At 48.3% G+C, this 27,529-nt stretch overlaps 1 protein-coding gene across 1 annotated transcript in view; it reads right to left on the bottom strand.

Moving 5' to 3' along the window:
* gtpbp10 (GTP-binding protein 10 (putative)) overlaps window positions 1–27,529 on the bottom strand; it is a 90,125-nt gene that overhangs the window by 37,370 nt on the left and 25,226 nt on the right. The window contains exon 5 of the mRNA XM_072508630.1: window positions 3,041–3,114. Within this exon, the coding sequence (XP_072364731.1) occupies window positions 3,041–3,114 (74 nt within the window). The remainder of the gene's footprint in view (window positions 1–3,040; window positions 3,115–27,529) is intronic.

Below are 27,529 nucleotides of genomic sequence, written 5' to 3'. Positions count from 1 at the left end.
CTTCATTTGGCTCATGAGTAGCAGTCAGGACAAAGCTCCCTGTGGGGTTCCAATAATAACCCATGTCCATGCAAAACCACTTCTATTAATAGCCTTTATTTTCAGCAAGAATATAGGAACAGGAGCAGGCCATGCAGCACCTCATTACACCATTCAATTTAATCACTGCTGATCAACCCCATCTACCTGTCTTGGTTCTATTGTCCTTCATACCCTTGCCTAACAACAATCTTTGTTTGAAATTTTCAATTGACCTAACCTCTACAGCCTTTTCAGGTAATAAAAGGTAAAATTATAAAAAATCATCAAGTCCACTCTTGCAGATTCCGGCTGTTAAGCCATTTTGAGAACAGACTGGAAGGAAATTGTTTGCTTTCTCACCAGCTCTGCTGCGTGGCACCAATAAGAAAAATAAACTGTCCAATATCACCAAGTAAGCCTGGTGCTTTTCTACATTTTACTGAATCAGCACAATCTCAAATCTGCTAAAGTCACATTTTTTCAAAGATTTTACAATATTTATACACAACACTAAACTGTAAAAAATATGATGACTTTATAAACATCATATTTTAAAGCAGGACAAGTGAGCATCCAAAGTTCCAAAGTCTAATGTCTATCAGTCAGAGATTCCCATTAACAAATAGAACATAGATCATAGAATTAACAGTGCAGACGGAGGCCATTCAACCCACTGAGCCAGCACTAGCCCTTGGAAAGAGCACCCTACTTAAGCCCACGCCGCCACCCTATCCCTGTAACCCAGTAACCCCACCTAACCTTTTGGACACTAAGTGGCAATTTAGCATGGCCAATCCACCTAACCTGTACTTCTTTGGATTGTGGAAGGAAACCGAGAACCCCCTGAAGAAATCCACGCAGACACGGGAAGAACGTGCAAACTCCAGACAGTCACCCAAGGCCGGAATTGAACCCGGGTCCCTGGAGCTGTGAGGCAGCAGTGCTAACCGTGCCACCCTCAAATGTAGGTTAGGTCACTGGATAAGCACGATGTCTTCACTTGCACCATCACAAAACAATAACTTTAAAGTAATAAAGATTGGCAATGATTTGAATAGTAAATAAGGTAAAGAGAATACAAAGCAAAATACAATCACATGTTAACTCATATCTTTAAATGGATCACAGTACAAACATAAATCATCGTAAACTGCATGCAGAATTGTGCTGGAACTACAAAGATAACCAATAATTTGCATTTACTTGCCATGAATAGTTTTTAAATTTGATCACGGTAGCATTGGACTGCTAACTGGGTGACTGTAGAACACCAGGTGGTTTGATGCTCTGGCTAAGAGGAATCATTGCATTCATTTAATGAAAAAAGCAGCTTTTACTACCACTGTAATGCAATGGTTAGCACTATTGACTTAATGATTTTTAACATTGGCCCCACTTCCTGATGATGAACCTGAATATGATGTTAGTGTTCTTTTCTTTTTGAACAAGCCTTCATTATAATGTCCAGGGATGAGCTGTGATAGTGAATTTTTACATTTGGTTCTGAGATTGTTCTGTTGTGGGGTGTTTAAATGGTAAAAGACAGTTAGCCTGATTTGACGATGGATGTTGCTTCCTCTTTGAAATGGTGGTATGCAGTGAAGCAGTTCTGATACTATTAAGAGAAGAAATGTGGCAATGGATGTACAAAATACTCTTCATTTGGCACAAGGCTGCAGGAAAAAGAAAACAAAGGGACTGGGTTCTCTTGTAACCGTGTTAACTAGAATTAAATATATTATATAAATACAGATAAAGTATGAAAGTTAGAACGTACAAATTGATAGAGCTGATATTTAAGTCAATCAGTACTCAATTGTTTTTGAAGCACTTAGAACATAGAACATATAACAGTACAGCACGATGTTGTGCCGACCTTGTTGGAACCCATTAAATATTTTTTAAAATATTTTCAAAATTGCACCATGTACAGGTTACCAGTGCCAGAAGAGTCATTATAACGGAATCAAAAAAAAAGAAGTTAGATGTAGCTCTTGGGGCCAAAGGGTTCAATGAGGTTCAAAGGGGGAAAGTGGAGAGCAGGTTACTGAGTTGGATGATCAACCATGATCATAATGAATGGTGCAGAAAGCTCAAAGAGACAAATGGCCTTCTCCTGCTTCTATTTTCTTTGTTTCTAAATATTAGAATTCATTTATCTGCTCAACTTTGTTAAAATGTATCCCACAGGCTAACTTGTATCAAGTCTATGTTTACTTTTTGACATTAAAAAAAAGAGAGTTAATGTACTATCTGGAATAATGTGCTTTATGAATGTGCTTAGTTCTCAGGAAACTAAGGAAATTCAGCATGTCCACATTGACTCTTACCAACTTTTACAGATGCCCCATAGAAAGCATTCCATCTGGCTGCATCACAGCCTGGTATGGCAACTGCTCGGCCAAGACCGCAAGAAACGTCAGAGAATTGTGAACACAGCCCAGTCCTCCCATCCATTAATCCTGTCTGCATCTCCAGCTGCCTTGGGAAAGCGAGCAGCATAATCAAGGACCCCTCCTACCAGGCGTATTCACTCTTCCAACTTCTTCCATAGGGCAGGCGATACAAAAGTCTGATAACACACACCAACAGATTCAAAAACAGCTTCTTCCCCATTGTTACCAGACTACTAAACAACCCTCTTATGGATTGATCTTATTTCTTCACACGTCTTCTCTACTGAATAGTACTACACTCCGGTATGCTTCACCGGTGCCTGTGTCTAAGTATTTACATTGTATATTTATGTTTGCCCTATGTATTTTTCTCATGTATGGAATGATCTGTCTGAAATAGTTTTCACTGTACCTCTGTACACGTGACAATAAACAAATCCAATTAAAATAATGCTAATGACACACAGCGCTTCTTGTCAGACACTGTCCAAATTGGAGGATGCAGCATAGAAAGCAGACTAAAAGGGCTGAATGGTCTACTTCTGTTCCTGGGCTTTAGGTGTAAAAGGAGGGGGATGGCAAACATTAGTGGGGAAGAAATGGTCTTCCAGTGTTACACTTACATGGATAATCTGCAATTTTAGGCTTAGCATGAGACAGCTGGCTCAATAATGAAGATTTCCCAGCATTTGGAAACCTGCAATTAATAGGAAAATCTGTTATCTTAAGATAGTAACTTAAAAAAATATAAAACTTTCAACTATTTGCTAAAGTACATAAAATTTGCTAAAAGATAGACTTGCCTTATGCAAAAATTAAGATGCAATTTAAATTGTGGAGCACAAATTCAATGAAACACAAAACGTATCCATTCGATGCAGCTCCTCAGAGTAAATGAAACAGAACAATTTGGGAGTTCAGTAATTGTTATTACTTCAGCCTCGGGGCTTCACATTTAGTCTCGTTTGACCAATCCATACTCTGTTTATATATCTGGTACAGATACAATCTGCATGACATTTGTGAAAACTGAATCCTCTCCACCTTTTATATTATTCAAATGCACAGTAGGTGCAAACAGAATAGAGCAATCTTACTGAGCCAGCCTGACATTGAGCTGTTAAAACCTCTGCAGCAAAAAAAAAATCAACTATGAAAGCAACATTTCAGGTCAGCTTAGTAAATATAAAGTAGACTGACAGATGCTAGTTTTCAGTAAAATGGTTGCTGACACTGGAGCTACAGCACTGCTAATGTCACAGTATTTTACTTTTCAAAGATAAAAAGTAGAATCATAGTATGATTAGAGCACAGAAGGAGCCAGTCAAGTCTGCCCAGTCCATAGCATCATTCTGCAAGAGCAATTATGCGACTGGCACTTGCCCATCCTGTCCCTGTAGCCCTGCAATTTTGTTCCCCTCTGATAATTGGCCAATCCCTTTTGAAGTCACCATTGAATCGCCCCCACCAGTCAGCCAGTGCATTTCAGATTGTACCCACCCACTGATAAAAATTATTTCCTAATGTTACGTTCATTCCTTTGCCAATCAGCTTCCATCTGTGTCCTCCAGTTTTCGATCCTTTTGCCAATAAAGATGATTTCTCTCTATCTTGATCTCTCACGCTTTTGCGCACTGTCAGATCTCCTCTCACATCTCTTATATAGAGTTCCTCATCCCTGGAACCGTTTTCTAAAATCATTTTGTGCACCCTCTCTAAATTGTATCCTTGCTAAACTGCAGTGCCTAGAATTGAACACAGTATTTAAAAAATAAAAATAAATTTTAGAGTACCCAATTTATTAGTTTGCAATTAAGGGGGAATTTAGCGTGGCCAATCCACCTCACCTGCACATCTTTTTTATGGGGGTGAAACCCACGCTAAAACGGGGAGAATGCGCAAACTCCACACGTAGTGACCCAGAGCCAGGATCGAACCTGAGACCTCGGTGCCGTGAGGCAGCAATGCTAACCGCTGCGCCACCATGCTGCCCTGAACATAGTATTTTAATTGGTGCTGAGCCAGTGTTTCATAAAGTCTTCTCATAATGCCCATGCTTTTGTACTCTGCAGAATTCTCCCAAAAATAACTGTGTTATTTTGGGCAGGAAAACCAGTGTGAAGCACTCCAGCTGTTTTGGCGTGATTCACATTGCAATCCTCCCCACACTTAGTCATTAGTTTGGAGACAGGGTGAAACCCGTCGAAAAAGAGATGCGTGGGACCTGAGGACGCCGGAAAACCCAGCTTTGCAGAGATTGGAGCCCCAACATTGCAGGCATCTGGGCTTCAGTACCCCTGCCCCCACCTCCCCACCCCGCTGGCATCAAAACCCTCTCGCCCACCCCTCCAATGATCACTGGCATTGGAGCCCTCTCATAGGCTCTCCCTTCAGACCAGCAAAGGCCCCCCACCCTGCCACTCGCCTGTAACAGCTCCCCCCCCAAAAAAAAGGTGAGCGAGCCCCTACTATGGTGTTGCCAATTCGCCCCCCTTCATGGACCCACCCCATGGCAGTGCCAACATGGCACCCAGGCAGTGCTGTCTGGCACCATCAACCTGATTGGCACTGCTAGGGTGTAGTGCTAGTGCACTGTCCTGCCACATCCTGGACCATCCAGGGGCTGCAGTGGCCTCTGAGCCCACAAACATGGTCATTATGTCTGGTCTGAGGTGGCGGAGACCAGTAGTGATTCCCTTCGGCCTCACGCTGCTATCTTCTCTAACCGCAGGAAGTCGTACAGGTCACCCAACAAAGTCGTACAGGTCACCCAACCAAGCCGCTGCCCCCAGTGGCGATGCCGATCGCCACTCCAGCAAAATTCGCCGCCGTGCAATCAGAGAGAAGGCCACGACATCGGCCTTCCTTCTCTCCATGAGCTCTGGTTTCTCTGTACTGCTTTATTTCTATGTGTACTCTCAGTTCATCTGTTTTGTTTTGAATGCTTTGTGCATTCAGATACAGAGCCTTATATTCCTTTATTCTTTTTATAACCTCTAGTCTCATGTTTTTATTTGTTAGATTTGTACTCTCTATCCCTACCTGTCACTGTCTGTTTTACAGATTGTGTGCTAATACTTTTCCCGTTTGCCTTGCCCCCACTCTTTGATTTACCACATCAAGGGAACATTCATATTGAAATTGAAAGAAAATCTATGAGGAGCTGTATATTTTCAGAACAAAATAGACTAATTGTTTTGTAAACTAGTAAAACTGCACTCCGTCCTTACAAGGGATTCTTAGCAGTTCTGTACACATCACATTTCAGCACCTAGCCTCATAGACCAAACGGGAATAGTATACTGTTGGATAGCATATCCCAGAGAAATAGCTTCTTTAAAAAATAATCATTGAGTAAAAACACAAGAAATTGGAGTAAGAGTAGGTAATATGGCCCCTTGAGCCATCTCACTATTTAGTGATCATGAGTGATCTTCCACACCAACTCTACTGTCCTGCCCTATTCCTATATCCCTTTATTCCCTTAGTGCATGAAAATCTATCGATCTCATGTTTTTAAAAATCTTTTTATTCACCATATTTTCAGCATTTTCACCACATAAACATAAAAACAACAAAACAACCCCACCAGTATACAACCTAAAACATGGACTCACAAGTTACAAGAAAAAACTAACAACAAACAAACCCACATTAGCATTCAACGGCAACCAACTCCAAAAGTGCATGATAAACAAACTCGAAGAATTATGGAACCACACCTTTGTCCCCCTTAAATCAAACTTTACCTTCTCCAGAGTCAAAAATTCCAACAGGTCCCGTTCTCCCCCCTCTCCCTCTCCACACCGAAGCACAGGGCAGAGAAACCCGAGGCACAGGGCGGAAAAACTGACCTCCACCCCAACAGGACCTGCCTACGAGCAATCAGGCTAAAACGTCTGCCCCCGCACCCGCCTGCAACTTGGGCCGGTCCAACATCCCGAAAGTGGCTTCTAGGGGACCAGGCTCCAAATCCATATGCAGCACCCCGAGATGGTGTTAAATATCTCCCACCAAAACCTCCCCAGCTTCGGGCATGACCAGAACATATGCACATGGTTTGCGGGGCCCCTCCCACACCGCTCGCAGACATCCTCCATTCCCTCAAAGAGCCAGCTCATCCTTGCTTTTGTGAGGTCCGCCCTATACACGACCTTCAATTGTATGAACCCAACCTCATATGTGAGGTTGAGGCATTCACCCTTTGCAGCACCTCACACCACAGGACCCTCTTCCATCACCGTCCCCCCCCCCCCCCTCAGCTCATCCTCCCACTTCGCCTTAACCCCCTCCATGGACACCCTATCATCCTCCATAATTTGACCACCCTGTCATGTGAGAGTACCTTTAAGAAATGGATGTTTAAGCAATGTACCTTTAACAAATAAAGCTGATAAGAGGTTCCGGTTGCGGCGATGACCAGCTAAGCCGCACGTTTCGGCACCTCCCGTTTCAACGGACTTTTGGGCTCTTATCGGGAGCCCCAACGGACATTTTTTACGGCCAAACCCAGTGTGAGGTGACAAAGGAAGAAGTCCCCCCGGGTGTGGATGGAAAGGAGTGACAGCAGTGTCCAGATTGCGGAGGATCCTCTGGAGCAGCGGCAGGGAAGAGAAGGGAGAAGCAAGATGGCGGCCGAGGGAGCCCAGATGGTATGGGGCCCAGAACAGCAGGGGTTCCTCCGACGATCTGTGGAGGAGCTAAAGAAAGAGGTGCTGGCGCATGTTACTGGCAATCGAGGGATTGAAGGAAACACAAAAGGTCCAGGCGATGGAACTCCATGGAGTGAAGGCAAAGGCAGCCGAGAACGAAGACGAGATACAGGGCCTGGTGGTAAAAACGGAGACGCACGAGGCACTACATAAGAGGTGTATAGAAAGGCTGGATGCCCTGGAGAACAGCTCGAGGAGGAAGAATCTAAGGATTTTAGGTCTTCCTGAAGGGACAGAGGGGGCTGATGCTGGGGCGTATGTGAGTACGATGCTTCATACACTAATGGGAACTGAGGCCCTATCGGGCCCCCTGGAAGTGGAGGGAGCGAACCGGGTCCTCGTGAGAAGACCAAAGGCAGGGGAAACACCACGAGCAATAGTGGTGAGGTTCCATCGCTACAGGGACAGGGAGATGGTCCTGAGTTGGGCTAAGAGGACACGGAGCAGCAAGTGGGAGAACGCGGTGATACGCGTATATCAAGATTGGAGTGCGGAGGTGATTGGAGTGAAGGAGGGCGAGCTTCAATCGGGCCAAGGCGGTGCTCCATAGGAAGAAAGTCAAATTTGGGATGCTGCAGCCGGCAAGATTGTGGGTCACACACCAGGGCAAACACCACTGCTTTGAGACGGCGGAGGAGGCATGGACATTCATTCAGGAAGAGAAATTGGACAAGACTTGAGAAATTGATGTCTGGAGAGAGGTAGCGAGGTGGTGGCACAGAAATGTGAAGTAGGGAGAGGGGAGGGCTAATACGTAAGAATGTTGGACGGGGAATTCCTCCCCCCCCCCCCCCCCCCCCCCCCGGGGTGGGGGTGGGGCGCGACACGAAGAAATGTGGGCACCGGTGGAAAAGGGGACAGGGAAGGGGAATGAGGGAACTGCGCCATTAGGGGCGGGGCCGAGAGAGAAGTGCGTTTTTTTCCCGCGCTATGGAAATTGAGGCGGGAAAAAGGGCGCAGGAAGGAAGGGGGCCTCACACGCAGGGAGGTCAAAGGGTAAACAGGGGAAGCTGAGGTCAGCCAGAGTTAGCTGACTCCCGGAAGCAATATGGGGGGAGCAATCAAGCTAGAGGGGAATCTAGCAGGCGAGACGAGGTGGTCGGGACGGGAGGGCGCCGTCTGGGGGACAGACGGGTGCGTGGGACCTGGGTGAGGAGCTGGCTTAAAAAAGGGGATGGCTAGTCGACGAGTGGGGGGGGGGTAAATGGCCCCCCAACCCGGCTGATTACGTGGAATGTGAGAGGCTTAAATGGACCGATTAAGAGGGCAAGGGTGTTTGCGCACTTGAATAGACTGAAGGCGAACGTGGTTATGCTCCAGGAGATGCACCTGAAATTGGCGGATCAGGTTAGACTGAGGAAAGGATGGGTGGGACAGGTATTCCACTCTGGGTTAGATGCGAAAAACAGAGGGGTGGCAATACTGGTGGGGAAACGGGTATCGTTCGAGGCTAAGACCATAGTGGTGGATAGTGGGGGCAGGTACGTGATGGTGAGTGGCAGGTTGCAAGGTGAGGCGGTGGTGCTGGTGAACGTATATGCCCCGAACTGGGATGACGCGGGATTCATGAAGTGAATGCTGGGACGTATCCCGGACCTGGAGGCGGGAAGCTTGGTAATGGGGGGGGGATTTTAACACAGTGCTGGACCCAGGGCTGGACCGGTCCAGATCCAGGACCGGGAGAAGGTCGGCAGCAGCCAAGGTGCTTAAGGGATTTATGGAGCAGATGGGAGGGGTAGATCCGTGGAGATTTGCTAGTCCGATGGGGAAAGAGTTTTCCTTCTTCTCCCACGTCCATAAAGTATACTCCCGGATAGGCTTTTGCGCTGATCCCGAAAGTGGCAGGAACGGAGTACTCGGCTATAGCCGTTTCAGATCACGCCCCACATTGGGTGGATCTGGATCTAGGAGAGGAAAAGGAGCAGCGCCCACTTTGGAGATTAGACATGGGACTACTGGCAGACGAGGGGGTATGGGGAAGGGGATGCATCGAAAGATACCTGGAGGTCAATGATGGTGGGGAGGTCCAGGTGGGGGTAGTATGGGAAGCGCTGAAGGCGGTGGTTAGAGGAGAGCTGATTTCCATTAGAGCCCACAAGGGGAAACAAGAGGGTAAAGAAAGCGAGAGATTGGTTGGGGAAATTCTGAGGGTGGATAGGCAGTATGCGGAGGCCCCAGATGAAGGGCTATACAGGGAAAGACGAAGACTACAGACGGAGTTTGACCTGCTGACCATGGGAAAGGCGGAGACGCAGTGGAGGAAGGCACAGGGAATACAATATGAATATAGGGAAAAGGCGAGCCGGCTGCTGGCCCAACAACTTCGAACGAGGGGGGCGGCGAGAGAGATCGGAGGAGTTAGGGACGAAACGGGAAAGATGGAGCAGAGAGCAGGGAAAGTGAACGAGGTGTTCAAGACATTTTAGGAGAGGCTGTATAAGTCCCAACCCCCGGAGGGGAAAGAGGGAATGATACACTTTTTGGACCAGCTGGAGTTCCCAAGGGTGGAGGAGCAGGAGGTGGCAGGTCTTGGGGCGCAGATTGAGGTGGAGGAGGTGATCAAAGGAATTGGGAATATGCAAGCAGGGAAGGCCCCAGGACCAGATGGGTTCCCGGTGGACTTTTACAGGAAGTATATGGACCTGCTGGCCCCGCTTCTGGCGAGAACCTTCAATGAGGCTAAGGAAAGGGGGACACTACCCCCGACAATGTCGGAGGCGACGATATCGTTAATTCTGAAACGAGACAAAGACCCGCTGCAGTGCAGGTCATACAGGCCCATCTCCCTCCTAAACGTAGACGCCAAACTGCTGGCCAAAGCGATGGCGACAAGGATAGAGGAGTGCGTCCCAGGGGTGGTGCATGACGACCAGACAGGGTTTGTTAAAGGGAGACAATTGAACGCCAATATACGAAGGTTGCTGGGGGTGATGATGATGCCCCCACCGGAGGGGGAGGCAGAGATAGTGGTGGCGATGGATGCAGAGAAGGCATTCGATAGAGTGGAGTGGGACTATCTGTGGGAGGTGCTGAAGAGATTTGGATTCGGGGAGGGGTTCATTAGATGGGTTAGACTCCTGTACGGGGCCCCGGTGGCAAGCGTTGTTACAAATAGGCAAAGATCGGGGTACTTCCGATTACATAGGGGTACAAGACAGGGGTGCCCCCTGTCCCCGTTACTGTTCACGTTGGCAATTGAGCCATTGGCCGTAGCGCTGAGGGACACTAAGAAGTGGAGGGGGGTGCTTAGAGGGGGAGAGGAACATCGAGTGTCACTATATGCAGACGATTTACTGCTATATGTGGCGGACCCAGTAGAGGGGATGCCAGAGGTAATGCAGATACTCAGGGAGTTTGGAGAGTTCTCGGGATATAAATTAAATATGGGAAAGAGCGAACTTTTTGTGATGCACCCCGGGGAACAGGGCAGGGAGATAGATGCTTTGCCGCTGAGGAGAGTGACAGGGAATTTTCGATAACTGGGGATTCAGGTGGCCAGGAACTGGGGAACCCTACACAAACTTAACCTGACGCGACTGGTAGAGCAGATGGAGGAGGTCTTTAAGAGGTGGGACATGGTGCCCCTGTCATTGGAGGGCAGAGTACAGGCGGTCAAGGTGGTGGTCCTCCCGAGGTTTCTTTTCGTGTTTCAGTGCCTCCCCATCCTGATTACTAAGGCCTTTTTTTAAAAAATAGATAGGAGCATTACGAGCTTTGTATGGGCGGGAAAGACCCCGAGGGTAAAGAGGGGGTTCCTGCAGCGCAGTAGGGACAGAGGGGGATTGTCACTGCCGAGTCTGAGTGACTACTATTGGGCCGCCAATGTGTCGATGGTCCGTAAGTGGATGAGGGAAGAGGCAGGTGCGGCGTGGAAAAGGCTGGAGATGGCGTCCTGTAAGGGAACAAACCTGAAAGCGCTGGCGACAGCGCCGCTACCGTTCTCCCCGAAAAGGTACACCACAAACCCAGTGGTGGTGGCGACCTTGAAGATCTGGGAGCAGTGGAGAAGACACAGGTGAGTGACGGGTGCCTCGGTGTGGTCCCCGATAAGGAATAACCACAGGTTCGTCCCGGGGAGGATAGATGGGGAATTTCAATGTTGGCAGCAAGCAGGAATTAGGAAGCTGAAGGACCTGTTTGTGGATGGGACGTTTGCGAGTTTGGGAGCATTGGAAGAAAAATATAAGTTGCCACCAGGGAATGCTTTCCGATACATGCAAGTGAGGGCATTTACGAGGCAACAGGTGAGGGAATTTCCGCAACTCCCGATGCAAGGGATCCAGGAAAGTGTGATTTCGGGGGCATGGGTTGGAGAAGGTAAAGTGTCGGAAATATACAGGGAGATGAGAGACGAGGGGGAGACGATGGTAGAGGAGCTGAAGGGAAAATGGGAAGAGGAGCTGGGGGAAGAGATTGAGGAGGGGCTGTTGGCAGATGCCCTAAGCAGGGTAAATTCCTCGTCCTCATGTGCCAGGCTTAGCCTGATTCAATTTAAGGTTCTACACAGGGCGCATATGACGGGAGCAAGACTGAGCAGGTTTTTTGGGGTGGAGGATAGGTGTGGGAGGTGCTCGGGAAGCTCGGCGAACCACACCTACATGTTCTGGTCGTGTCCGGCACTGCATGAGTTCTGGGAGGGTGTCTCAAAGGTGGTGGGGGTCCGGGTCAAACCAAGCTGGGGGTTAGCTATATTTGGGGTTGCAGAAGAACCGGGAGTGCAGGAGGCGAAAGAGGCCGACGTTCTGGCCTTTGCGTCCCTAGTAGCCTGGCGTAGGATTCTACTTATGTGGAAAGAAGCGAAGACCCCGGGCTTGGAGGCCTGGATAAATGACATGGCAGGGTTCATAAGACTGGAGCGAATAAAATATGCGTTGAGACTTTCGGCTCAGGGGTTCACTAGGCGGTGGCAACCGTTCCTTGACTATCTCGCGGAACGATAATGGAAAAACAGAAAGGACAGCAGCAGCAACCCAGGGGGGAGGGGGGGGGGGTATTAACCTGTGCTTTTTTTTTTTTGCCAGTTGTTGATATTTGCTTTTTGTTTATCTCTTTTTTCATTTGTTGTTAGTTTAATATAATATTTAAATAACGTTTAATTTCTTTATTATGTTGTAAAAACGGAAAATCTCTGTTTGAAAAATGTCAATAAAATATATTTCAAAAAAAATAATAAAGCTGATCATATTACTGAAGTGATGTCACAGGGAGGGAGCTGAGCTCACTTCTGCTTTTGGTTTCAGTTTGAGAGAGCAGCTGGGAGTGGCTGGGTGTTTCCAGAGAGCTGCAGGAGGAAAATCAAGGTGCTGGAGCTGAAGTCAACCAAGCTGATATATCTCTGCCATCCAACAGAAAATATATATTATAGGCAACCTGGTGTGTTACTGTTTTTTTCAAGGTGACATCTTGTGGATGTTTAAAGGGACAGTTTGAAGGATTGGATAGTGTTGTATTATTTTCGGGGTTATCTTTGAAGTAAGGGGTGTTAAGAAATCCAATGATTATTTAAAAGGTTAATTTGAGTTCATGGAATAAACATTGTTTTGTTTAAAAACCCATGTATCCATAATTGTAATACTACACCTGGGGAACAAGCCATGTGCTTCAAAAGCAGCAATCCATTAAAGGGGGAGGTTGGTTGAACTCCATGATATATTTTGGGGTTCTGAAAACACCTCTCCCATAACACCACCTCCTTGAAGATTTTGGTAGAAAGACCGGCAGGCACTGAAATCACGGTAATACATTAATTTTGAGTGCCTGCACCCGGCCTGGCAATGACTAAGGGAGGTTGTTCCACCTTGCCATATCAGCCTTCACCCTCCCCACCAAACTAGGAAAATTATACCTTCGGAGCCCACTCCAATCACGTGCCACCTGCACTCCCTGTACCTGAAGTGGGTTGCTGCCCTACAAAATGGCAACTGGCCCCCATCCCCGGTTGGGATACCATAAAATACTCGCTCTAACGTAGGTTCAATTTATACCCCAAGATTGACCCAAATCTTTGGAGCAGCCCCAGTATATTCCCCATCGGCATGCTAGGCTCTGTGATGTACCGTAGCAAATCGTTGGCATACAAGGATACCCTATGCTCCACCTCCCCCCCCCCCCCCTCACTATTCCTCTCCACAACCCCGAGCTCCTTAGAGCGATGGCTAGAAGTCACTGGCTAGTGTGGAGGCCCCTGCCCAGGCCCCCTTCCTCCCAATCCCTTCCCCAATGCTCAGTCCCTAAAAACAAAAGACAAACAATCCTAACCAGTGCAGAAAACCGCGCCCCAGAAAACCACTATAACCCCAAAGTTCAGTAATCTCCTATCCTCTGTACCCCATACCGCAGGGTACGCTACCCTTCCCCGCCAGCCAACCCAAAAACCAAACCCCCAACTGTTCCCTTCCCTCATATAAAACAAAAACATCCTTAAACAAGCAAGAAATGAAACTGCATAAGGCATTTTGCCCCCCTTTCCTCAGTCCAAAGCCAAACCCCAGTCCCATCTCTCATTTTCACCCCAGTCCTTCAGCCTTCACGAACGCCTCCACCTGCTCAAAGTAGAAGTCCTTCAAGTTGTAGGTCACCCTCAGCTTCGCCAGGTAGATCACTCCGAATCTCTCGCCATTATCGTAGAGTGCCACCTTCTTTTTTTTTAAAAATATATTTATTCAAATTTTCAATTACTTTCAAAACACTTCAACCAGAAAAAAAAAGAATAAAGCACAAAACAAGCAAAAATTATACATGAGATTTCCAATAAAATACAATAACCCCCATTTAACAAATAAACAAGCCAGTAAGGAAAAACGCCCCACTCTAACATAACGGGGACCAGACCGAGGCCCCCACCTCGCCCCTATGTCGCCTCCACTGCCCCAGATCTTCAGAGTCGCCGCCACCAATGGACTCGTGGTGTACCTTGTCGGCGGAAGCGGCAACAGAAAAACCAAATGCGCGCACCCCCCCCCCCCCCCCCCCCCGGTTGCTGCTGCTGTTGACCTCGCAAGGCAAACTTTATCCTTTCCAGCTTGATGAACACTGCCATATCGTTAATCCAAGCTTCCACGCTTGGGGACTTTGCCTCCCTCCACATTAGTAGGATCCTCCGCCGGGCTACCAGGGACGCAAAGGCCAGAACACCGGCCTCTTTCGGCTCCTGCACTCCCGGCTCTTCCGATACCCCAAATAACGCTATCCCCCAGCTCGGCTTGACCCGGGTGTTCACCACTTTGGACATAGTCCTCGCAAAGCCCCTCCAGCGCCGGGAATGTCCAGAACATGTGGCTGTGATTTGCTGGGCTCCCCGAGCATCTCACACACCTGTCCTCCATCCCAAAAAACCTACTCATCCTCGCTCCTGTCATATGCGCCCTATGGACAACTTTGAACTGTATTAGGCTGAGCCTGGCGCAAGAGGAGGAAGAATTAACCCTACTCAGGGCATCAGCCCACAGATCTTCATCCAGCTCCTCCTCCCACTTATCCTTTAACTCCTCCACCGAGGCCTCCTCCGCCTCCTGCAGTTCCTGATAGATCGCCGAGACCTTGCCTTCTCCAACCCATACACCCAAAATCACCCTGTCCTGAATCCTTCGTGCTGGGAGCAGCGGACATTCCCTCACCTGCCGTCTCACCTGTCGCCTCACCAACGCTCTCACTTTCATGTACCTAAAAGCATTCCCGGGAGGTAACCCAAATTTCTCCCTTAGCGCCCCTAGGCTCGCAAAAGTCTCATCGATGAATAAGTCCCCCATTCTTTTAATCCCTGCCCGATGCCAGCTCAGAAACCCCCAATCCATCCTACCCGGAACAAACCTGTGGTTCTCTCGTATCGGGAACCAGACCGAGGCCCCCACCTCGCCCCTATGTCGCCTCCACTGCCCCCAGATCTTCAGTGTCGCTGCTACCACCGGACTCGTGGTGTACCTTGTCAGCGAGAGCGGCAGCGGTGCCGTCACCAGCGCCCTCAAGCTCGTGCCCACACAGGACGCCATCTCTAGCCTCTTCCACGCCGCCCCCTCTCCCTCCATTACCCACTTACAGATCATCGCCACATTGGCTGCCCAATAATAGCCACATAGATTCGGCAGCGCTAGCCCCCCCCTGTCCCTGCTACGCTCCCGAAACACCCTCTTCACCCTCGGGGTCTTATTCGCCCATACAAATCCCATAATACTCCTGCTTACCCGTTTTAAAAAAGCCTTGGGGAATAGGATGGACAGGCACTGGAACACAAACAGGAACCTCGGGAGGACCGTCATCTTGACCGACTGCACCCTACACACCAGGGAGACTGGCAGCATATCCCATCTCTTGAAGTCCTCCTCCATCTGCTCCACCAACCGTGTCGAACTGAGCTTGTGCAGGGCCCCCCAGCTCCTAGCTACCTGGATCCCCAGGTATCGGAAGCTCCAATCCGCCCTCTCCAATGGTAGCTCGTCTATCCCCCTTCCCTGGTCTCCCGCACGCACCACAAAGAGCTCACTCTTCCCCACGTTGAGCTTATAGCCCGAGAAGTCCCCAAACTCACTAAGGATCCGCATAACCTCCGCCATCCCCTCCACTGGGTCTGCAACATATAACAACAGGTCATCAGCATTTAACGACACCCGGTGTTCCTCCCCCCCTCCGGACCAATCTCCTCCAGTTCCTAGACTCCCTCAGTGCCATGGCCAGAGGCTCAATTGCCAGTGCAAGCAACAAGGGGGATAAGGGACACCCCTGCCTCGTCCCACGGTACAACCTAAAGTACGCCGGTTTGTCGCCACACTCGCCACTGGGGCCCTATATAACAGCCTGACCCAACTTATGAACCCGTCCCCGAACCCAAACCTCCCAAGCACTTCCCAGAGTTACTCCCACTCCACCCGATCAAAGGCCTTCTCCGCGTCCATAGCTGCCACTACCTCCACTTCCCCCTCCACCGAGGGCATCATGATCACATTTAAGAGCCTTCGCACATTCGTGTTTAACTGCCTGCCCCTCACAAACCCTGTCTGGTCCTCATGGATCATCCCCAGGACACAGTCCTCAATCCTCGTAGCCAGCACCTTCGCCAACAACTTAGCGTCTACATTGAGGAGCGAAATTGGCCTATACGATCCACATTACAATGGATACTTATCCCGCTTCAAAGTCAACGAGTTCAGCGCTCGGGACATTGTCGGGGGCAGGGCCCCATCCTCCCTCGCTTCATTAAAAGTTATCACCAGCAACGGGCCCAGCAGGTCCACATACTTTCTGTAAAATTCAACTGGGAATACGTCCGGTCCCGGGGCCTTCCCCGCCTGCGTGCTCCCCAATCCTTTAACCAGCTCCTCCAGGCCAATCGGTGCCCCCAAACCAGCCACCTGCTCCTCCTCCATCCCCGGGAACATCAGTTGATCCAAGATTCGCTGCATCCCCGCCCCCCCTCCGGGGACTCAGACCTATACAGATCCCCATAGAAGTTCCTAAATACCTTGTTTATTCTCCCCTTTATCTCTAATTCTACCAATCTCCCTCGCTGCCTCCCTCTTACGAAGCTGATGAGCCAGCATCCGGCTTGCCTTCTCCCCATACTCATATACCGCCCCCTGCATTTTCCTCCACTGCGCCTCTGCTTTTCCCATGGTCGATAGATCAAATTCCATTTGGAGGTTTTGTCGCTCCCTAAGCAGCCCCTCCTCAGGGGCCTCTGCGTAGCTCCTGTCCTACCTTAATATCTCCCCCACCAATCTCTCCCTCTCCCTCTTCTCCCTATGGGCCCTAATGGAAATTAGCTCTCCCCTAACCACCCCCTTCAGAGCCTCCCAGACTACCCCCACCTGCACCTCCCCATTGTCGTTGGCCTCCATGTATCTTTGAATACACCCCCGGATCCGCCCGCACACCTCCTCATCTGCCAACAGTCCCACATCGAGGCGCCACAACAGGCGCTGATCCCTCTCCTTCCCCAACTCCAGCTCTACCCAATGCGGGGCGTGATCAGAGATGGCTATAGCCAAATATTCCGTTCCCTCCACTTTCGGGATTAATGCCCTACTCATTATAAAGAAATCTATCCGGGAATAGGCTTTATGGACGTGGGAGAAAAAAGAAAATTCTCTGGTCACCGGCCTGGCAAACCTCCACGGATCCACTCACCCCATCTAGTCACCCCATCTAGTCCATAAACCCCTTGAGCACCTTGGCTACAGCCGGCCTCTTACCCATCCTGGACCTGGAACGGTCCAGTGCTGGGTCCAGCACCGTGTTGAAGTTCCCCCCCCCCCCCCCCCCCATTATCAAGCTCCCTGCCTCCAGATCCGGGATCCGACCCAACATAGGTTTCATAAATCCGGCACCATCCCAATTCGAGGCATATACGTTCACCAGTACCACCCGTCCCCTGTAACCTACCACTCACCATCACGTATCGGCCTCCATTATCCGCCACAATATTCATCGCCTCAAACGACACCCGCTTCCCCACCAGTATCGCAACCCCTCTATTCTTTGCATCCAGCCCCGAGTGAAAGACCTGCCCTACCCATCCCTTACTCAGCCTGACCTGATCTGCCACCTTCAAGTATGTCTCCTGGAGCATGACATCTGCCTTCAGTCCCTTTAAGTGCGCGAACACCCGTGTCCTCTTGACCGGCCCATTCAGGCCCCTCACATTCCATGTTATCAGCCCGATCAGCGGGCTACTCACCCCCCCCCCCCACTGCCGACTAGCCATCCCCTTTTATAGGCCAGCCAGGTGCCCGCGCCTCCCGCACCCTCCAGTCCCCCAGGCAGCGGCGCCCCGACTCCCTCTTCTACCTCCTGCTCCCCTTTGGCCAATACAGCAGCAACCCAGTTCTCTCCCCCTCCACCCCCCACCCCTCTCCCAGCCAGATCACCGTCCAGCCATTTTGCTACCCCATTACACTCCCGTAAGTCAGCTGACTCCTGCTGACCCCGGCCACTCCCGCCATTCCAATGACCCCCCAGTGTGAGAATCCCCCCACCCTCCCTGTCGATCAAATGTGTGCTCTCCTCCCGCACCACCCTTCCCCCCCAGGCCCCGCCCTTCCCTTCCTTAGAGCGGGGAAAAAGCCCGCACTTTCCATCCGAGCCGGCCCGGCCTCCTATGGCGCAGCTCCTTTTTCTGCGACCTCGCCCCAGCTTCCATTCCCCCTTATCAGCAGGGATCTGCCGCTACAGCACCGGCATCAACACTCTCACACAGCCCCACATCATATCCACTCAACCCTTCCCATTTCCCCTCTTCCCAACCTGCAACCAGAAGAAGAACACCCCCAAAATACAGTAAACGCGCCCCCACAACAAACCCTCAGTTCGAGTCCAGCTTTTCAGTCTGAATAAAGGTCCACACCAAATCTGGCGTCTCAAAATAGTGGTGACGGTCCTGAAACGTGACCCACAATCGCGCTGGCTGCAGCATTCCAAACTTCACCCCCTTCCGATGGAGAACCACCGTGGCCCGATTAAAACCAGCCCTCTTCTTGGCCACCTCCGCACTTCAGTCCTGGTAGACACGGATCTCCGTATTCTCCCACCTGCTGCTCCGTTCTTTCTTCGCCCACCTCAGGACGCACTCTGTCCATAGAGGTGGAACCTCACCACTACAGCCCTTGCCGGTTTGTTGGCGTTAGGCCTCCTTGCCAGGATTCGATGAGCCCCATCCAGCTCCAGGGGCCTCGGGAAAGCTCCCGTGCCCATCAGCGTGTTGAGCATTGTAGCTACATATGCTCTAGCGTCGGACCCCTCCACGCCTTCAGGGAGACCCAGAATCCGAAGATTCTTCCTCCTCGACCTGTTCTCCAGGTCCTCAAACTTTTCCTGCCACTTCTTGTGTAGCGCCTTGTGCACCTCCACCTTCACCGCCAGGCCCAAAATCATGTCCTCGTTTTCTGAGGCCTTCTGCCGCACCTCTCGAATCGCCGCTTCTTGGGCCTTCTGGGTCTCCACCAGCTTTTCGATCGATGCCTTCATTGGCGCCAGCATTTCTGCTCTCAGCTCCGCAAAGCAGTTTTTAAGGAACTCTTGCTGCTCCCGTGACCACTGCACCCACGCTGCTTGATCTCCACCCGCCGCCATCTTGCTTTTCCTCCCCCGCTCTCTTCGCTGCTCCAAAACCACTTTTTTGATTGCTCCATTCCTGGTCCACTCCATACAGTGCTGGGGGAACCTTACTATCACCTTCCCACACTGGGAAACGTCGTACAAGTGCCGCTGGGGCTCCTCAAAAGGGCCCAAAAGTCCGTTCTTGGCTGGAGCTGCCGAACGTGTGACCCACCTAGGCATTGCCGCAACCGGAAGTCTCTTAGAGTGCCACCTTCACCCGACCAACGGCCACCCACCTTCTCAACAGCTCCACGGTTAAGTCTTGGTATATACGAATACCAACTCCTTCCCCACTTCACCTCACGCCTTTGTTTCACCCAACTCAGGACCTTTTCCTTAACATGGTATTTACATATGCAGGTTCGAGACTTTGCCAGAAAGGAGACACAGAGCTTCCCAGTAGAGCCGGCTTCCACATTGCTGGAGGAGGTGCTGACGACAGGGGGACTGGATGGGGGTAGTGTCGGCGGTTTACGGGGCTATTTTGGAAGAGGAGAAGGCACCGCTGGAAGGGATCAAGGCAAAGTGAGAGGAAGAGTTGGGAGAGGATATGGAGGAGGGGGTTCTGGTGTGAGGTGCTCCAGAGGGTGAATGCCTCCACCTCGTGTGTGAGGTTGGGGCTGATACATTTGAAGGTGGTATATAGAGCACACGAGGGCAAGGATGAGCCGATTCTTTGAAGGGGTAGAAGATGTGTGTGAACGCTGCGGGGGGGTCCCGCAAACCACGTTCATATGTTTTGGTCCTGTCCAAAGCTGAAGGATTACTGGAAGGAGGTTTTTAGGGTAATCTCTAAAGTGGTGCACGTGAAACTGGACCCGGGCCCTCGGGAGACCATATTCGGGGTGTTGGATCAGTCGTGGTTGGAAACGGGTGCGGAGGCAGATGTTGTAGCCTTCACCTTGTTGATCACCCGAAGGCGGATCCTGTTGGGATGGAGATCAACCTCTCCACCCTGTGCCCTGGTAAGACGGGCGGACCTGCTGGAACTCCTGGGGGGAGGGGGACTGTATATCTTAATGGTGACTATGGGTGATTCTGGGGGAACAGACCTGGGGCTGTTTAGCACAGGGCTAAATCGCTGGCTTTGAAAGCAGACCAAGGCAGGCCAGCAGCACGGTTCAATTCCCGTAACAGCCTCCCCGAACAGGCGCTGGAATGTGTCGACTAGGGGCTTTGCACAGTAACTTCATTGAAGCCTACTTGTGACAATAAGCGATTTTCATTTCATTTCATTCCTGATTCCTTTTTGATATTTGTTTATGTTAACATGCGGGCTAATGTTTGGGTTTGGTGGGAGCATGGGATTGTTGTTATTGACATGGGGATTGGCATTATATTCGTTACGGAACATTGTTTATTGTTGGATGTAATTTGGGAGAAAATGTGGAAAAGGAGAATAAAAATATTTTTAAAATACATGGTATTTATGAAAACAAATTTGTCTTCGGCTTGGGTCGCTTGAGCGACGGGTGAGCTCTGCCCAGTTCATACTGGGAGGGTTCTTCCCCCTTCCCCCAACAACTCCGCCAACATCTTTGCGAAGTACTCAGTCGGCCTTGGGCCCTCCAACCCTTCAGGCAAGCCCACAATTCTTAAATTCTGCCGCCTCGACCTGTTCGCCAGGTTCCACCTTGGTTCTCAGTCCTTTGCTAGCCTCCACCACTCTACGCAGCTCCTCATCCATCGAGGTCAACTGGTCACTATGTTGCGACAGAGTTTCCTCCAGCCCCTTCAACTTCCCTCCTTGCTGCCATATCTCTGACATATTCAACATCAGAGCCTTCACTGGACCATCGCCTCCTCCACCAGCTCCTTCATCGCTGCCATCATCTCCTTACGCATCACCTTGATACACTTGGCAAACTGCTATTCGAACTCTCCAGCCATCACTTCGGTCAAAGTCGCTACTGTGAAGGTCACGGCCCCACCCAACGTCCCAGCCTCCACCATCTTTCCTGCAGCCGGGCTGACCATTTGCTCGACGGCGAATGTTCGCTCGCTGCCTTCTTCCCGACGTTTTCTTTCTGGTTCTTCAACATTCCCCTCCTTCCTTCTATCTTCCTGCACCAGCTTATCCAAAAACTGCCCCGGAACCGACATTAAATTCCATGAAACAGAGCCCCGAGGATGAGCCACCCAAAGTGTGACTTCCACCTACGTGCCGCCACCGGAAGTCTAATGATCTCAGTCTTGAATATACTCAACGACTGAACATCTGCTTCCCCTGGGATAGAGGGTTCCAAAGATTCACAACCAAGTGAAGAAATTTCTCCTCATCGCAATCCAAAATGGTCTTCCCCTTATCCTGAAACTTTGATCTCCTATTTCTCAACTCTCAGGGAGACACTCGCTCAGCACCCAGCAGAGGAAACAATTTATATTTTCAATCATCAGAAGTGGGAGAATATTTTCTTTCCTTACATCTATGAGCAGCTCATTCCATAACATCATGAATCAGCCTGTTCATGTTTTAAAACTTCCAATTACAATTAAAGAAAATACTAGCATCAGAATGGAAGACTGGGCTCAACACCAAAATTATATCAAGCACACTTCCTATTCAACAATTTCAAGGCAACCATTATGCACAATTAAAATAAATCAGCAATTGTCAAGTGAACTGAACAATTATAGTAGATTTGAAATTTTAACTTACCCAACCAATCCTAAATCAGCTACTAGTTTCAAATCCATCCGTACAATTCTATGTTGGCCTTTAGAAGGCAGGAAGTTAGTTGCAAATGAACCTCCACGGCCACCATTGGCTACAATTAACCGATCTCCCTTTTTGTTTAGTTCACCTAGAAAAGAAAAATGACACCAAATTTTGGGCAACAAATAGCAATTGAAATCTCTATAAAATATTAACTATCCTAACATTAGGGGGAAGGTGGTGGCATAGTAGTAATGTCACTGGACTAGCAATCCAGAGGTCCAGATGAATGCTCTGGGCACATGGGTTCATATTCCACCATGGCAGCTGGTGGAATTCAAATTCAATTAATAAAACTGGAATACAAAGCCATTCGCAGTAACGGCAACTGTGAAATTACCACTGATTGTGGTAAAATTGACAATTTAATCATTTTATTCAATTCCCTTCATAGTTTAATCACTGCCGTTCTCTGTAACCACCTCCAGCTCTGAGAACTCTGCATTCCTCCAATTCTAGCCTTGTGTATCCTCAAATTTCTACACTGCACTACTGCCAGTTGTGCCTTCAACTGCCTAACCTAAAGATGTGGAATCCTTTGTTAAACAGCTCCACCTCTCCCACTTTAAGAAGCTCCCAATATCTCCATCTTTTGCCTGATTATATTTCTGTGAAGTATCTTGCTGTACCATGTTAGCGGAGCTATACAATTATAAATTGTTGTTTTATTGATTCTATATGGACTCAACTGATAAAGCACCCCAGGAAAATCCATGCTCAACAAACTCAAAATTAAGTGAATTGTGAGGTGAAAGTTGCCATAGCCCCCGAGGACCATGCCTGCTCTCCCTTTTTTGAAAGAGAGCTGATTGGTGGTGATTTAACCTGAGGGTCACCACATTTCAGGCGAGGGATAAGGTTTGAGAAGGCAGGGTCTTCATGGATAGGCTCAGATGGGAATTGAAGTTATGCTCTTGGCACAGCTCTGCATCATGAACCAGCTGTCCAACTAACTGAGCTAAGGTAATAACTAAGTCAAAGAGTCCAGAGACAACTGTACAAAGAGCTCAACCACCAATTAAAGCATCTTCATACAATTCATTGTTCTGCATTTTTGTCACCCAGATAATGCATACTGTTTGTAGCTGCCTTTATTTTATGCGGTATGCTTCTTCAGCTACCTGCTGGGTCACTGTGCGGAATCTGCACATTCTCCCCGTGCCTGCGTGGGTTTCCTCCGGGTGCTCCGGTTTCCTCCCACAGTCCAAAGACATGCAGGTTAGGTGGATTGGCCATGATAAATTGCCCTTCGTGATCAAAAAGGTTAGATGGGGTTATTGGGTTACGGGAATAGGGTGGAAATGAGGGCTTAAGTGGGTCCGTGCAGACTCGATGGGCCGAATGGCCTCCTTCTGCATTGTATGTTCTATTGAGTGTAATATTCACAAATAATATGATTATAAGAATAAAACGAAAACATAATTTATACCGTATAAACACTGGAACTACACTAACACTTTGAGTAGCAGAAGAACACAGAAAAAATAGTCAAGTAATAAAGTTTGTATAAGGTAATTAATCAATGTAACATTCAAGAAGATTATCTGCAATTACGAAAATTAAAGTACATATTAAATATAATCAATTTCAACAGCAAAAGCAGAGTTCTCACCTATTACTTCCCCATCATCATTAGTGATTGAAATTCCAACTGGGGCATGAATTTCATAATCTGTTCCTTTGGTGCCTTTAAGTGATCGAATGCTGGAAATGTGAAAGAGAGAATTAAAGTTACAGCATGGCAGCAATTTGCTGCTCAAAAGATTTGAGTATATTTTTCTTCTTTTGACAGTTTCCTTTGTTTCTGTACTCTAAACTACATGACCAGGGAAAGAAACTCAGCATTTTAGTACTTGTAAGGAACTCCTTTTCATTCAATGCATTCTAGTTGGGATTTCCATCGTTTTATTTTATTAGGATACTTATGCTTACATTTAAGAAACACAAAAATATAAAAAAGGTTCATGTAACTCATTATTTTCCTCAATTGCTATTTCTGATATTATTGCCATTGTAAAGTTCATTAAGGTTCCAAAGGTGAAAACAAAAAATAAATTTTCCCCAAAGCAATTGCAGCACAAGTCAGTCACTCAAAGAGTCAGGTCTGTGAATCTAACATGTCATCTTTAACTTGAATACCTCTGGTTCCAGTTCTACTTTGATATGAAACTAGACTACTCTCCCTCGTGAATCATTAGAGACTATTATCTTAGACACAATGGATGAAGTAGAAGCAAGATATATCTGAATGGTGACAAACTGCAGTGTTATACTGGGATTTGACTAAGAGTAAACCAAGCAGATCTGAGCTCTCCCCAGCTGTTTATATCACTATTACTATACTGCAATTAAAAGCAACAATAGTTGAGCATATTTTCAAGGCGAAGCCTCTAGATGGAATAATAATTGAAAACAGTCATTTACACAATTTATCTGCACTGACACCGAAATATTACTTTTCATCTGATCTATTTAAAAGACTATTTTTTCCCCTTAATCAACTGAAATTGTAGACTCTTGCCAGCATTCAATCTCAAGTCTTGCAGGGGGCCTGTGTTAGTGGGAATGAATGCAGAAGAATCACGCGATAGTCGGGTATGCTTCAATGTCAAAAGGGTTATTACGCTAGCAGAGAGCAGTCCGCTGGGCATACCAAACGTCTGTCCACTGGACATAAGCAATCAACAAATAAACATTTTATACAGTTAAACAGCCTATGTCGGCTTGATCCAAATTCCATAACAAATATTGGTTTCTAGGCAGCACAGGACTACACAGTCTGCTCAATAACAGATGGAGGCGTTCCTTTTCAGCTGTCCTTGGGTTCCCTGGATACCTATAGCCCAAAACTAACTTATCTGCATCTCTGTGTTACAAGCTGCATTCCGTAAGGGCATCTGCTGAGAATGATTGTCTTGCAGAATAAGCCTTTTCAGTGTGAATTCGTGGGAACTAAGGGTTTACATATGTGGCCAAGCTAGTTGGCTAAAAACCCCATGATGCCTCACAACCGATTATGTTCCATTTGAAATCAGGATTTAGGATTATGTGTTGCATGTATTGGTTGTGCGTATATATGACTATACATATATTAGTACGCATCGAGCACTATTATAGATTAGTATGTGACCATATACGTGTACATTCAGTACGTGCACATACACTGAAGGTGCCTACAGCCTGCATTACTTCACTGAAGGATCATTCTTCATATTTTACTCATACAAGGTATCTGTTAGCAAGTTATTTTAACCATCGCAGCAAACAAGTTTGAAGTATTTGCAACCAACTTCAGCTATAAGTGCCGTTTGAATGAATCATCTTGATATGGGGAGGCGGTGGTGTCGTGGTATTGTCACCGGACCAGTAAACCAGAGACCCAGAGTAATGCTCTGGGGACCCAAGTTCCCAGAGTTCAAATCCCATCACTGCAGATGGTGAAATTTAAATTCAAGAAAAATCTGGAATTAAAAGTCTAATGGTGAAATGAAACCATTGTCAATTGTCGTAAAAAAATATCTGGGTCACTAATACCCTTTAGGGACTGAAATCTGTCATCCTTGCCTGGTCCGGCCTATATGTGACTCCAGGCGCAAACAATGTGGTTGACTCTTACCTGCCCCCTCAAGGGCAATTAGGGATGGGCTATTGCTGGCACAGCCTGTGACACCCACGTCCCATGAACGAATATTTAAAAAATTATATCTTGAAGTCCCCTCACACGCCAGACATCAGCCAAGTTGATTCACTCTGTGTGCAAACATTCCAACTGTACTGCTAAGGACTTGTACAGACAGGAAAGAGATGATAGGGTGATTCCCTCTTTTTAATCCCACCTCTCAACTAATCGCAAGGTGATGTATTTTAAAGTAGTGTTTTAACCCCTTGAGAGGCTGTAACTCTCAAGAACAGACACAAGAACAAGTGTTTATTTCTCAACAACAAAATATTATGATGACATGTACACAAGGCACACACACAAAGGTGATTACAAAAGAGGTAGTGTGCACTGAGGCTTTAGGAAAGTCCTAAAACTCACTATTTTCACAGTAACTTCATTGAAGCTTACTTGTGGCAATAAGTGATTATTATTATTGATTTTTTTTTCAAGATGGGAGCTGGAAACATTGCAGACCTGATGATCCTCTTTTAGTTCACTAAGAAAATTGCGGCTGGAAATTTATAGCAATGAATTCACAGTGGCTTACTACAGTAGGTTTCTGGCTTTGCTCCAATTGAAGATGGAGTTGAGCCCCTGCAGCGAAGATCTGGCTCGGTTCTGCAAATCAGTAGGTAAAAGGATAGCCCAACATCTCTGCCTGTTAGTAGATTCTAGGCAGGGTTAATCCTTTTCTGGGTGGGATTCCATGCCTCTGTGGTATCTTTTCTGCTCTCTGGGTATGGATTAATAAATGTTACTCTTCACAAGCTAGTTTGTCAGATGACCATAGTATTAGTGTCCATTGTCCACACAAATGGTTCCTGACGATGTTAACACTGACTCACAGTGGGCTTTGAATCTCGGTCATTTGCATCTGGTAATGGAATTGTTTTTCCTCAGACTCATTCCGTGGAATTTCATTCAGCAACCATTGTGTCTGTTTGGTTTTTGCGCATCAGTTTCTGCAGGCAGTTGGACAATAGTAGCTGTTAAATCGAGATGATGCGGGGCTCATTTAGCACAGTGGGCTAAATAGCTGGCTTGCAATGCAGAACAATGCCAGCAGTGCGGGTTCAATTCCCATACCGGCCTCCCCGAACAGGCGCCGGAATGTGGCGACTAGGGGCTTTTCACAGTAACTTCATTTAAGCCTACTTGTAACAATAAGTGATTATTATTATTATTTTAATGTTTTCTCAAAGGAATGTTCCTTTGCAGCGGACATTCCCTCACCTGCCGTCTCACCTGTCGCCTCACCAACGCTCTCACTTTCATGTACCTAAAAGCATTCCCGGGAGGTAACCCAAATTTCTCCCTTAGCGCCCCTAGGCTCGCAAAAGTCTCATCGATGAATAAGTCCCCCATTCTTTTAATCCCTGCCCGATGCCAGCTCAGAAACCCCCAATCCATCCTACCCGGAACAAACCTGTGGTTCTCTCGTATCGGGAACCAGACCGAGGCCCCCACCTCGCCCCTATGTCGCCTCCACTGCCCCCAGATCTTCAGTGTCGCTGCTACCACCGGACTCGTGGTGTACCTTGTCAGCGAGAGCGGCAGCGGTGCCGTCACCAGCGCCCTCAAGCTCGTGCCCACACAGGACGCCATCTCTAGCCTCTTCCACGCCGCCCCCTCTCCCTCCATTACCCACTTACAGATCATCGCCACATTGGCTGCCCAATAATAGCCACATAGATTCGGCAGCGCTAGCCCCCCCCTGTCCCTGCTACGCTCCCGAAACACCCTCTTCACCCTCGGGGTCTTATTCGCCCATACAAATCCCATAATACTCCTGCTTACCCGTTTTAAAAAAGCCTTGGGGAATAGGATGGACAGGCACTGGAACACAAACAGGAACCTCGGGAGGACCGTCATCTTGACCGACTGCACCCTACACACCAGGGAGACTGGCAGCATATCCCATCTCTTGAAGTCCTCC

This window comes from Scyliorhinus torazame, chromosome 6 (assembly GCF_047496885.1).
Source record: "Scyliorhinus torazame isolate Kashiwa2021f chromosome 6, sScyTor2.1, whole genome shotgun sequence".
NCBI classification, from domain to species: Eukaryota; Metazoa; Chordata; class Chondrichthyes; order Carcharhiniformes; family Scyliorhinidae; genus Scyliorhinus; species Scyliorhinus torazame.
Note: the sequence above shows the minus strand (reverse complement) of the source record. Positions and strands in the feature narration are given on the sequence as shown.